Here is a 13,768-nt window from a genome sequence, read left to right on the forward strand (position 1 = left end):
GATGATGAAAAGACGTATCAGAGTATTGACACGATTACCACCATTACACGTGGGGACACCACCTACCATGAGTGCAGCAGGTACTCATGTGACTCAGCCAACATTGTTTTATCTCATACGCTGCAGGCAATGATGCCCTGAGTCTTGGTATATTGGCGAGACCGAGCAGAGGCTACAGCAACAGATGAATGGACACTGCGCAACAATCACCAGCCAGGAGTGTTCCCTCCCAGTCGGGGAACACGACAGCGGTCCGGGACATTCAGCCTTGGACCTTCGAATGACCATCCTTCAAGGTAGACTTCAGGATGGGCAACAACCGAAAGTGGCTAGGCAGAGGCTGATAGCCAAATTCAATACCCATGGAGATGGCCTCAACCAGGACCTTGTGTTCATGTCACACTACAGGTGACCCCACTATAATATACATTTTCTCTCTCTCTCTGCCTGTCTGTCTGTCTGTCTCTCTCTCTCTCTCTCTCTCACACACATACACACACAAGCATGCATTCACACAAATACGTGCTCCTCCAAACCAACACACTCACACAGACTCTCTCTCATACACATGCGCTCTCTCAAATGCTCTCTCTCTCACACACACCCTCTCACAGACTTATACCCCATTACACTCTCTCACACACACATGATCACTCGGTTTCTCCTGCACACACTCACACACATAAAAGTTTGTGGGTTGAATTTGTACTTGCATAATCGCATTTAATTTTGCTCAAAAACTCAGACACGTAAGATTCTGTAATACCACGATAGAAATAGAATCCGTCTGACCTAACCTTGGGACACAGACAGACTTTAACTTAACACCTTCAATGCATTATCTGATTGAGATGACACCTATTGTTAAAAGCTATTTTGAGAACGTAACTTTTGAAAAGTTCTGGAATTTACATGTGAAGGAATCAAAACCAACATGGTCGTTCTAAAAGATGGTAGAGGTCAGCTAAAGTTGTTTGATATTCCATTCCATGACACTGCAATCCTGTTGCTATAAAGTCTGTGTGTTATGATTCTGCTCCACAAGCAACCGATGAAGGAGCAGCGCTTCGAAAACTAGTGATTCCAGATAAACCTGTCGGGCCACAACGTGGCATTGTGTGATTGTTAACTTTGAAAATCTGTCAGTAATGCCAACATCTCCATACTGCGCATGCTTCTCGGTGTCAGCAATGCACTGCGCATGTGCCACGGTGTCAGCAAAACATTACGCATGCTCACGCAACAAGCGGAAACACTACTTGACCTTGTTTTGATGGACCAATGAGAAGCTCTGGATGACCGGATGGCGACTGGTCCTGCCAATCACAGCAAACCCACTGTCAGGATGCGGAAGTAGGGCCATGAACTTCTGAAATTGCTCCAGCTGCTGCTCCTCTCTCTCTGAATGAAGATTGAGCTTCACCCCAGACTGCAGCTTCCTTCCTCTGTCCAACATCTGTGAGTACAACACACTCTTTTCTCAACCCCTTTTCTATTCTGGGGTTGAGCTGTTGACTTGCAGGAACTGAAGGGAAACGGAGTGAATCCAGGGAGAGGACAGACTCTTGGAAAGTTAGTCCAGGTATTTTTTTCAATGGCAAATACAGGAGAATTGACATTTCAGGCTCGAGCCTTTCATCAGTAATGATGTGTGGATGAACAAAGGGGCCTCTGCGTCCTTCTAATCCAGTCAGTGCAAGTTGTCAGACAGGTGCAGCAAGTAGTGAGTAAAGCAAGTGGTATATTAGCAAGAGGAATTGAGTTCAGAAGTGGGGACGCCTTCCTGCAGTTCGGGCGTAACTGAATATATCCAAGGCTGAGTTCATCTGATTTTTGAACAACAAAGAAGTGATGGTTATGGGGGAAGGCAAGACCAATCCAGATCAGTTATAGAAACAGACCCTTCAGTCCAACTAGTCCATGCTGACTATGTTCTCAAACTAAACTGGACCCACCTGCCTGTGTTTAACCTATATCCCTCTGAACCGTTTATATTGGACTCCTACAGATGTACAACATAGAAACATACCCTTCGGTCCAATTTGTCCATGCCTACCAGTTATCCTAATTTAGTGTATTTGCCAGCCCTGGGCCCATATCCCTCGAACCCCTTCTATTATAGACCAATCCAAATGCCTTGGGGGGTGGGGGTGGGGGTGGGGGGGGGGGGGGTGGGGTGGAAAGGAATGGCGACCGTCATGTCCTTTCAAAATCTTTCTCCTCTCTCTCTTTCAAAATTTGCTCTGTAGTCTTGAACCCTCAGCCTAGAGAAAGGATTTTAGCTGTTCACCTCATCTATACCCCTCACGATTTTATAATCCTCCTCTGCTCTAGTGGAAAAATTTCCAGCTTATTAACCTGAATGTAGGTATATTCATGGCAGGTGAGGCAGCATCCGAGGAGCTGCCTGACCTGCTGTGCTTTTCCAGCACCACTCTAATCTCGACTCTGGTTTCCAGCATCTGCAGTCCTTGTTTTTACCTTTTACGTCGGTATACTCAGATCTACTTATGATCTGTTCTATGCTGATGCAAGCTCGACAGGCTCAATGGCCTATTCCTGCTCCCAATTTGCACACTCCTCGTCCAGAACAGCAAGAGACCATAAAACACAGGAGCAGAAATTAGGCCCCTCAGCCCATTAGGGCTGCTCCACTATTAAGTTCTGGCTGATAAGTGTCTCAATCCCATTCTCCCACTTTCTCCCTGTAACCCTTGATCCCCTTTGATACTCAAGAACCTATCTATCTCCATCTTAAATCTACTCAGTGACCTGGCCTCCACAGCCTTCTGTAGCAATGAATTCCACATATTCACCACTCACCGGCTGAAAATGTTTCACCTTATCTTTGTTCTAAAAGATATTCCTTTTACTCTGATGCTGTGCCCTCAGGTCCTAGACTCTCCGACCAATAGGAACATCTTCCCCATGTACACTCTGTCCAGGCCATTCAGAATTCTGTCTGTTTGAATTAGATCTCACCCCTCCCCGAGTGTGGGCCTGTTAATCAGCATGAACCACACCCTTCAGGATGAGTTACAGCAGGAATTAGGTTCAGCAGAATGGAGGAAGTGTGTGTGGGATGGAGATTCTCAGCTTTTAGGGGATGAGAGAGGAAACAAAGTTCAATATAAATTAGAATTGATCGGATGGCCTGATGGGCCAAGGAGTGGCAAAATGAGTTTAATTTAGATAAATGTGTGAGGTGTTACATTTTGTAAGGCAAATCAGGGCACGACTTACATAGTTAATGGGGAGTGTTGCTAAACAAAGTGTCCTTGCAGTTCATAATTCCTTGAAAGTGGAATTGCAGGGAGACAGGATTGTGAAGAAGGCATTTGGTACGCTTTCCTTTATTGATCAGAGCATTGAGTACAGGGGTTGGGAGGTCATGTTTGGCCACTTTTTGAAAACTGTGTGCAATTCCAGCTGCCCTCCTCTGGAAGAATGTTGTGAAACTTAAAAGGGTTCAGAAAAGATTTACAAAGATGTAGGCAGAGATGGAGGTTTTGAGCGATAGGAAGATAGGATAATTTCCCTGGAGCATTGGAGGCTGATGGGTGAGCTTACAGAAGTTTATAAGGGGTATAGATAGGTTGGACAGCCAAAATCTTTTCCCCATGGTAGGCGACTCCAAACCTAGAGCAGCACGGTGGCACAGTGGTTAGCACTGCTGCCTCACAGCTCCAGCGATCCTGGTTCAATTCCCACCTCCGGCGACTCTCTGTGTGGAGTTTGCACGTTCTCCCCATGTCTGCGTGGGTTTGCTCCGGTTTCCTCCCACAGTCACAAAGATGTGTGGGTCAGGTGAATTGGCCATACTAAATTGCCTGTAGTGTTAGGTAAGGGGTAAATGTAGGGGTAGGGGTAGGGGTATGGGTGGGTTGCGCTTTGGCGGGTCGGTGTGGACTTGTTGGGCCGAAGGGCCTGTTTCCACACTGTAATGTGATCTAATCTAATCTAGAGGGCATAGGTTTCACGTGAAAGGGGAAAGATTTAAAATGGACCTGAAGGGCAACTTTTTCACACAGAGGGTAGTGCATGTTTGGAATGAGCTGCCAGAGGAAGTAGTGGAGGCTACTACAATTACAACATTGAAAAGGTATCTGGATGGGTACGTGAATAAGAAGGATTTAGAGGGATACAGGCCAAATGCTGGCAAATGGGATTAGATGAGTTTAGGATATGGTTGGCATGGATGAGTTGGACCGAAGGCTATGTTTCTGTGCTGTATGACTTTAATCATCTTGCGTGAAAGCAGAAGTGTTGTTGTGAAGACGGGACTTTCAGAGCAGCTTTCAAAGATGTTTACTGGAAGCAGAAGAAGTGACAATGAAGTATTTCATTGGTGAGACAGCAACTGAGTACGTGAGTACATCTAGGATTTTGGTGGAAAGTGGGAATTCATTGCACTGTGGGGGTGAAGTGCTTTAAGGCTTCCCAGCAGGAAGGACAGTGTGCTGATTGGGGTGCCCAGTGAAGGGTTAGGTGGATTTTTGAGTGAAACTGCTCATTTCCGCCAGCCTCCAACATTGTATTTCCAATGCTGTCCATCAGAAGGAGCTGTGTATAACTGGTATTGTTAGAAGCCTTTGGGTTTTCATCCCTGCAGGAATGGCATTGTTTCATCAGCATTGTAAAGGTGACTGGCAGCAGAGGGAGGTGTGGGCTGTGTTCACTAGAAACGATTAAGCATTTAGATAACATACATACGAGAGGGCAGGGTGGGATTTGTCTTTCGATTTGCAGAAGGTGGGAGATTCTGGGAGCTGTGATCTGAGGCAAACACAACTGCGGTAAATCATAGAAGCCCTACAGTGTGGAAGAAGGCTATTCAGCCCATCAAGTCCATTCTGACCCCTCCGAAGAGCATCCTGCTCATACACCCCTCCCACCCCACCCCTTAGGGAATCAGGGGTTCGGGATAATGCAAGTAAGAAGAGCTGAGATGATGGATAGATCAGCCACGATCTCAATAAATGGTGAAGCAGGCTCAACAGTACAAATGGCCTACTCCTGCTTCTATTACTACGAAACTATAACCTTGCATTTCCCATTGGCTAACCCACCTAACCTGTACATCCCTGGCCACTATGGGCAATTTCGCAAGGCCAATCCAAATCAAGGCAGGTGAGCAATGTAGTGATGTGGAAAATGGACGTCAGAGAACAATAGAAAGGAACAAGGAGGAAAAATGTACCAGCAATTAAAACTGGATTCAAAAGATTACAAACAATAAAACTAAAAGGTCAGTATCTGAATGTGTGCTTGTTATGAAGGAGTAGAGGTACTTACCTTTAAGAGAGTTAAAAAATCGAGCAGAACAAAGTGTTCTAAACAAGATGAGATTGTAATATTTGGTCAACACAAATACAGCAACTGGGTTGCCATGAGGCACAAACTAATTCAAATTTGGCCAATCAGATTAAATTTTGCCCCAAAATACCAAAGTCCAATCAAGTTTGAATTAAGTATTTTGATAATATTGACACCAATAAAATGATCCGATGTTTTGGACTATAAAACCAGGCATTTTTGTGAGTTTTAATACTCTGTGTTGGACATAAAGAGTAAAGTTGTTATTTTATACTTTAAATATTTACCTCTGGAATAGTTCTTTGCCTCTAAAACTTTTACAAATTACTGCATCAGGTGAATCATTTCCGTGTTGATGGTTTAATTTAGCAGAGGGGGTTACCCCGTGTCGTAACAGTGCTGCAACGTAACAAAAGTGAATGAATTGACTGCACACATTGAAGAGAATGATTTTGATCTGGGACTCCTTACAGAGACATGGCTTCAGGATGACAAGGATTGGATCCTAAATATTGAGGGGAGATGTGGCATTCAAGTCGAATGGGAAGCTAGGTAAAGGTAGAGGGTTGACCCTGCTAATCAAAGTACTGATCACAGGGTAGTCTGGTGTCAGCTCGGATTTCAGGTCCTGGTTTCTTTGTCCTCTATTGATCTCCCTGTTCCCACACAGTTGTTGTCCGTTCTCAGCTCTGCTTCATTTCTGCTGAAGCTTTAACCTCCTTTGACACCTTCCGGAACAATAAATCATTCAGTCAATCAAAATCCAACCCACACTCTCCCAGCCTGTCAACCATCCAGACACAGAATATCATACCAGAAAATATAACAAAAAAGGTGAATAGTTAGAATTAAATAGGTGCTTGTGTCGGTTCATTGGCAAGTAAACTAGAAATAGGGGTCTGCCAGGATTCTTATAGTGCCCTAAATGAAGAATTGTCTCTCCCTTACATCTAAGTATTAGTACCCAGCTATGACTTATAACAATATTTACATCAACAGAAATAAAGCATCTGTTATGCAATAGACATAGAGATATACAGTATGGAACTAGACACTTTTTCTCATGTGTGAGCACACACACACACACACACACACACACACACACACACACACACACACACACACACACACACACACACACACACACACACACCAAGGTCTATGAGGTGAATTTGTATTTGCAGATACATTCCATTTTGCTCATAAAATGCACAATCTGCAGGCAGACAATACATAGAACATTTTATAAATTCCACTTTGGAAATAGAACCAGTCTGACTCAAAAACTGGGATACAGACAGACTCTGGCCTCACACCTTTAATGCATTGTCTGAGCTGAGTTGTCATCTTTTCTTATAAAACCTTAAGTTATGTCGAGTAGGTGTCTTATAAGAAGTTCTGGGGTTTACATATTAATGACACCAGCAACTCTTTCTAAAAGATGAAAGACTTTACAATCCAGGTTTCTTCAATGTATCATTTCAGTGGCATGACTCTGTAATGTTTTGTTGTAAACTCAGTGTCTTATGATCTTATACTCCACAACCACCTGATGAAGGAGCAGTGCTCCGAAAGCTAGTGCTTCCAAATAAACCTGTTGGACTGGCGTCATGTGATTTTTTTATCTTTGCCCAGGTTAGGGTGGATTGGCCCTGCTAAATTACCCATAGTGCTCAGGGTTTTGCAGGTGTGGGAGAATTGTTAGAAGTGATTTGATTCCACCTTCTCGTGACTGTCTGTGTGAAATTTGGTATGTTCTCCCCCTTCTGTCTGCGTGGGTTACCTCTGGGTGCTCCGGTTTCCTCTCTGTCCAAGGATCTGCAGTTTCGGATGGATCGGCTGTGCTAAAGTGTCCAGGTATGTGCAGGTTAGAGTGGGTTAGCCATGGGGAACTGCAGGGCTGTAATGTAAGTTGATGAGTCTGGGTGGGATGCTGTGTGGAAGGTCGGTGTGAATTTGATAGGTGAAATGGCCTGCAGGGATTAGATAATTCTCCTGCATTAGCCATATGTGGATTGAAAAATGACTGCTGTGGGAGGAGTAGGTTCCAGTTCATGGGACACTGCCCCAGTCCTGGGGAAGGTGGGAATTGTGCTGTCTCTCTCCCCACCCACTCCCCCCATCCATTCTCTCTCGCCCCGCAACTCTCTGCCCCCCATTTTCTCTCTCTCGCCCTCATTGTCTTCCTCCACCCTTTGACCCCCGAGTCTTTCCTTTCCGCCCCCACCACCCTCTGTTCTCCCCAGTCTCTCAATGGCCCCCACACTCTGTCACCCTGTCCATTCTGTATCTCTTCCAACTCCCACTAAACTTTCTCATGCCTCGAGCTCTCTTTGATCGCTGTATCAAGCTCATCTCAGAAGAGAGAGAGAGAATGGTTGGTGATGACACTGCCTGGGAGATAGGGGTGCACGAGAAATGGCTGATCTTTCAAATTGAGAATAGCTAAAATAATATATTCAGAAACAGCATTAAAGTTTGAACGCATGTTCAATTTTATATTAAGACAAAGCTGCAGCCATCTTTCTCAAACTTGCTTTGAACTCTGTACAGTTAAGGACAGGCTGTTCGGGGTGAATGAGGCTTTTGCCCGAAATGTCAATTTTCCCGAAATGTCAATTTTCCTACTCCTTGGATGTTGCCTGACCTGCTGTGCTTTTCCAGCACCACGTTTTTCTCTCTAATCTTCAGCATCTGCAGTACTCACTTTCGCCTGTTAGGGGCGAATGGCTGATTCCTAGTCTTGAAAAATTGGTTCTGTTATAAGGTGTAGAGGTGTATTCTCCCTTCAAGAGAGTTGAAAAGTGAGCAGAACCACCTGACAGAGCACCAAACGTTCTGAACAAGGTAACAATTTAACATTTGGTCGAACAGCTCAGTAGCTGGGTTGCCTGGAGACAGAAACATACTCAATTTTGGCCAATTGATTTAAATCTTGCCCCAAAATACTGAATTCCAATCAAGTTTGAATTTAGTATTTTGCGAATATTGGTTAGCACTGCTGCCTCACACCACCAGGGTCGATTCCAGCCTTGGGTGACTGTCTGTGTGGAGTTTGCACATTCTCCCCGTGTCTGCTTGGGTTTCCTCAGAGTTCTCCAGTTTCCTCCCACAGTCCAAAGATGTGCAGGTCAGGTGAATTGGCTATGCTATATTGCCCATAGTGTTAGGTGCATTCGTCAGAGGGAAATGGGTCTGGGTGGGTTACTGTTCAAAGGGTCGGTGTGGTTCCGCACTGTAGGGAATTTAATCTAATCTAATATTAACACCAATGAAATGATTTGATGCTTTGGAGTACAAAATCAAAAAATAAAGTTGAACAGTTACAGGAGAACTGCCAAACGACCAACAAATATAGGCTGCTAGTGAGAACTCTTTGAGAGGTACCTGTCCAGAGAAGGAGTCTGCACAGAGAAAAAACATCGACACTGACCTGGAGAGCAAATCTACAGAGGAAGATACAAAGAGAAGATTTAACAGCTGGCTGGTTTGAAGTTTGAATCTTTCGGCAAATCTTAATCAAGGTTTTTTATTGGACTGGTGTCATACAGGGGAAGGTAGAAGATAGGTTAGAGAAAGGAGTTGTAAATAGTTGTTAATTAATTATTCTCCGTTGGACTTTTAATAAATAAAGTTGTTAATTTTTACTTTAAATACTGACCTTTGGGAATAGTTTCTTGGTTCTTGAATTTTCACAGATTACTGCATGGATTAAACCTTCTCCATGTTACTGGTTTAAATTAGGTGGGGGAGGTTGCACCCAATGTTTTAAAATTTGGGGGCTTTCGTCTGAGATTTGAACTGGTTTAGACAGATTTGAATAGATTTGGCAGTATGAAGAATCCCGGCAGATTTAAACACTTGCAAGTTAGTGTCCTAGATCGTTAAATAAAACTTTAAATAGTGACTTTTAGAAACAGTTCCTTACCTCTTGAATTAACACATTACCACATGGGGTAAATCTTTTTTAGGTTTAAATTAGTAGGGGGTGCAGTCCGTGTCATAACAGTTCTGACTATGTTGAAATAGAGTAGTGGAGCATGGAAACAAACTGTTTGTTCCGTGCCAATTGGATATCCTAAATTAATCTAGGCCCATTTGCCAGCTCTTGGCCCCTATCCCTCCAAACCTTCCTGTTCATATACCCATCCAGATGCCTTTGGAATATTGTAATTGTACCAGCCTCCACCACTTCCTCTGGCAGCTCATTCAATCCACGCACCACCCGCTCCGTGAAATAGTTGCCCTTTAGGTCCCTTTTAATCCTTTCCTCTCTCACCCTAATATAAATCAATTGCTGCTTTTTCTGAACAGGCTCAGTGGCTGGCACTGCTGCCTTATAGCGCTAGGGACCCGGGTTTGATCTCAGTCTCTGGTAACTGTCTGAGTGGAGTTTGCACCTTCTCTGCGTGGGATTCCTCTGGGTGCCCCTGTTTCTTCCCACAATCCAAAGATGTGCAGGTTTGGAGAGGGCACTTCTTGAGGGCAATTAACTTTCACACTTTTTTTCTACTCCTTAGGTCCCTTTTAAATCTTTCCCCTCTCACCTTCAACCTATGCTCTCCAGTTTAGGAGTCCCCTACCCTGAGGAAAAGATGAGTAGTCAAATAAAATGTCGAGTCGCAGGATAAATATAAAATGTGGCTCCAGCCTTTCTTATCCCCGATTGTCATTTGGGCACAAAACCTGTCAGTAACACCAGCAACTTCACGGAGCGTCTTGCGCATGCTCCTTGGTGACAACACACACTGCGCATGTTCGCCGGTGTCAGCAAAACCTGTGCGTGCTCCTGGTTGTCGGCGAAAACTGCGCGTGATCTTCTTTTGTTGGACCAATAGGAAGCCCTGGAGGACCGGAAGGAGCGTGTAATCAGAGACGTCTCTATTGTCTCTGTCTCTCTCTCAATCTCAATTTATGGAGGGGACAGATTCTGGAAAAGTTGGGCCAGGTCTGTGTCTCAGTTGGCAAACTCATGGAAAATGCAGTACCACGATGTGAAGTGATAGCATTCCCTGTTGGGGGGTAAACAGCAGAAAGGATGTTTAAATGGTGATATATTGGGATGTGGAGAAAGGACTGCAAATGTTGGAGATCAGAGTCAAAAAGTGTGGTGCTCGAAAAGCACAGCAGATGAGGCAGCATCCGAGGAGCCGGAGAGTCCGCGTTACAGGTACGAGCCCTTCATCAGGAATGTGTATAAAGGGGCCTCAGCGTCCTTCCATACCAGTCAATGCCAGTTGTCACAGGTGCAGCAAGCAATGAGCAAAGCAGGTGTTATATAAGCAAGAGGAATTGAGTCCAGAAGTGGGGATGTCTTCCTGCAGTTATGGGATCATTGAATATATTCAAGGCTCAGTTCATCTGATTTTGGAACAACAAAGAATTGGATGTTTATGGGGGAAGGCAAGAAAATGGTTTTCAGATCATTGCAGAACAGTTACTGAGTCAAACAGCACAGAAACAGTCCCTTCAGTCCAACTACTCCATGCTATGTTCTCAAATTAATCTAATCCCACCTGCTAGTGTTTGGCCTATATCCCTCTGTCACAAAGCTGGTCCTTTTACTAAAAGCTGGTCCTTCTTCTCAAGGATGCTGTGTCCTTGGTTTTTTTTTCCAGAGGGGTGGTAAAAAGACCCGGGCTCTGAAGCGACTGGTTTAGTACAGAGATGAAAAATGGTATTGGGAGGCATTTTTGGTTATATGTGAACAGATGAGTCTTGAGGTCAAAGCTTTTATGTTTTAGAAGTGACCTGTACAATGAAAGGGGAGTGGTCAGTCCTGAAAGCTGAAGTCTCGTTTGGGTGAGTTAAGCAGTGGTCTGTGTGGAGAAAGGCTGCTAACACTGTCTCCTTCTGCCCTTCTAACTTCAACTGTAAGCCTGTGTTTCAGTTTTACTTTGTTTAAGGGGTTTTTGTTTGGTACTGTTGTGTACCAGCATTGCGAAGAGTATTAAGAGTTTCTCCACAGCTTGTACTGTACTTAATAAAGTTTGGTTGTTCACAGAAGTTGGTGTATTGCAGTGTAAGAAGCTCAAGCAAAAGAACTTAACAAAGGAACCTAAGGGATAAGTCTTTCATGCAGAAAGTGGCGTGTTTAAGGAAAGAGCTGTCAGAGGAAGTGGTGGGTGCTGGTACAATTATGACATTAAAAGGCATCTGGATGGGTATACGATTAGGAAGGGTTTAGACGATGTGGGCCAAATGCTGGCAAATCGGCCGAGATTAGGTTAGGTTATCTAGTTGGCACGGATGAATTAGACTAAAGGGTCTGTTTCTGTGCCTAATATCTCTATCACTCTGGCTTGCCATTAACATTTACCACATCTAGATGTACAGTTTCTCTCTGGTGTCAGTGTCAATGCCTTGATATCTCACTCTTAACCGGACTGGCAGTGATGACTTTTGTAATCTTTTCTTACAGACTATCTGAAGACAGAAGTTTCAAAGTCAACAGGTAAAGGGCTGATGTTCAAAATGTTGATTCTCCTGCTTCTCTGATGCTGCTTGCTGTGCTGCACTTTTCCAGCGACGCAGTTTTTGACTGACTCTCGAGCGTCTCCAGTCCTCCCTTTCACGTCAGTGTCTGACAGTTACTCAGTCCATCAGGACCACAACAATTTTCAACTATGATTCTGTGAGAAGGAGCAAAGCTTTCTTTTTGGTTCCTGTTTGAGTACGGGGGCACTGGTTGAAAGACCCTATTGTTGCAGCGCACTGAGTGTGGAGCCTGAAACAACTCTACTGCCTGGAAAGAAGAATTCATGGCGGGGTTGTACACGTGTGTGTGCAGGTGAAGCTTCGGCCATGGAGAAACCCGAGGAAACACAACCTGTTGAGAAACCATGGAAGTGTGGCGACTGTGGGAAGGGCTTCCGTGTCCCATCTGTCCTGGCGGCTCATCAGTGCAATCACACTGGGAAGAGGCCGTTCTCCAGCCCCGAGTGGGTGAAGGGCTTTACCTGCTCTTGTGTCCTGCTGTCCCACCAGCATATACACACTGGTGAGAGGACGTCTTACTGCTCCATGTGCGGGAAAGGGTTCACTTGGGTGGACAACCTCCAGACCCACCAGCAATTCCACACAGGGGAGAGGCTCTTCAGTTGCCACGAGTGCGGGAAAGCCTTCAGCAATTCCTCCGACCTGCTGAAGCACCGGCGAGTCCACACGGGGGAGAGGCCATTCAGCTGCCCCGAATGCGGGAAGGCCTTCAGCGACTCCTCCAACCTGCTGAGGCACCGGCGGGTCCACACGGGGGAGAGGCCCTTCAGCTGCCCAGAGTGTGGGAAGGCCTTCAGCAATTCCTCCAACCTGCTGGCCCATCAGCAGGTCCACATGGGGGAGAGGCCCTTCAGCTGCCCAGAGTGTGGGAAGGCCTTCAGTAAATCCTCCAACCTGCTGGCCCATCAGCGGGTCCACACGGGGGAGCGGCCCTTCAGCTGCCCAGAGTGCGGGAAGGCCTTTAGCAATTCCTCTGACCTGCTGAGACACCGGCGAATCCACACGGGGGAGAGGCCATTCGCCTGCCCTGAATGTGGTAAGGCCTTCAGCAATTCCTCTGACCTGTTGTCCCACAGGCGGGTCCACACCAGGGAAAGGCCATTCAGCTGCCCCGAGTGTGGGAAGGGGTTCACCCGCTCCTCCAAACTGCTGGCCCACCAATGGGTCCACACCGGGGAGAAGCCGTTTGCCTGCCCCGACTGTGGGCGGAGGTTCACATTGTCCTGCAACTTGCAGAGGCACCAGCAGGGGCACCAGTGCATCCAACAATCAGATTCCACCAGTGACACTGCAGTGGGTCACCCCCAGGGCTGACCCTCCTGCCCATTCTGACAGTGGGTGTAGTGGTTTTTTTTTTTTGTTTTGTGCTGGACTCACCATTCCCCCCTCCCCCTCCCCCCCCCACCCTGCAAGCCCACCTATGTGGCTCAGGGTGGCATGGTGACTCAGTGGTTAGTACCATTGCCTCATGATGCTGACCTGGGTTCAATTCCACCCTCGGGATGACAGTCTGTGTGTAGCTTTCACGATGCCCCCCCCCCCCCCCCCCCCACATCTGTATGGGTTACCTCTGAGTGCTCCAGTTTCCTTCCCCGGTCTAAAGGTGTGCAGGTTAGTTTGGATTGGCCCATCTAAATTGTCCCATAGTGTTCAGGGATGTGTAGGTGTGGTGCATTAGTTGGGGTAAATGTAGAGGAATAGGGATAAGGGAATGGGTCTGGCTGGGTTACTCTGCGAGGGCCAGTGTGAACTTGTTGGGCCAAAGGACCTGTTTCCATACTGTCGGGAATCTAATCTTAAAAAAAAGATTTCCTCCAAGTGATACTGATAAAATATGCCGAGTTGGACAAAGTATCCCATCAAGTTTGAAACAAACCCAGGGTTGAAGAAGTCGGAAGTCACATGACACCATGTTACAGTGCAACAAGTTTATTTGAAATCACAAGCTTTAGGA

At 45.8% G+C, this 13,768-nt stretch overlaps 2 protein-coding genes across 2 annotated transcripts in view; both read left to right on the top strand.

Annotated features, from left to right (window-relative positions):
- LOC140460100 (uncharacterized) overlaps positions 1 to 13,768 on the top strand; it is a 157,730-nt gene that overhangs the window by 94,304 nt on the left and 49,658 nt on the right. The window lies entirely within an intron of this gene.
- Positions 10,381 to 13,155, top strand: LOC140460504 (uncharacterized). The gene is made up of 2 exons (XM_072555067.1): positions 10,381 to 10,486; positions 11,738 to 13,155. The coding sequence occupies exon 2, from the start codon at positions 12,121 to 12,123 to the stop codon at positions 13,126 to 13,128; it is 1,008 nt and encodes a 335-aa protein (XP_072411168.1). The 5' UTR covers positions 10,381 to 10,486; positions 11,738 to 12,120; the 3' UTR covers positions 13,129 to 13,155.

The sequence above is a fragment of the Chiloscyllium punctatum genome, chromosome 36 (genome assembly GCF_047496795.1).
Source record: "Chiloscyllium punctatum isolate Juve2018m chromosome 36, sChiPun1.3, whole genome shotgun sequence".
NCBI lineage: Eukaryota > Metazoa > Chordata > Chondrichthyes > Orectolobiformes > Hemiscylliidae > Chiloscyllium > Chiloscyllium punctatum.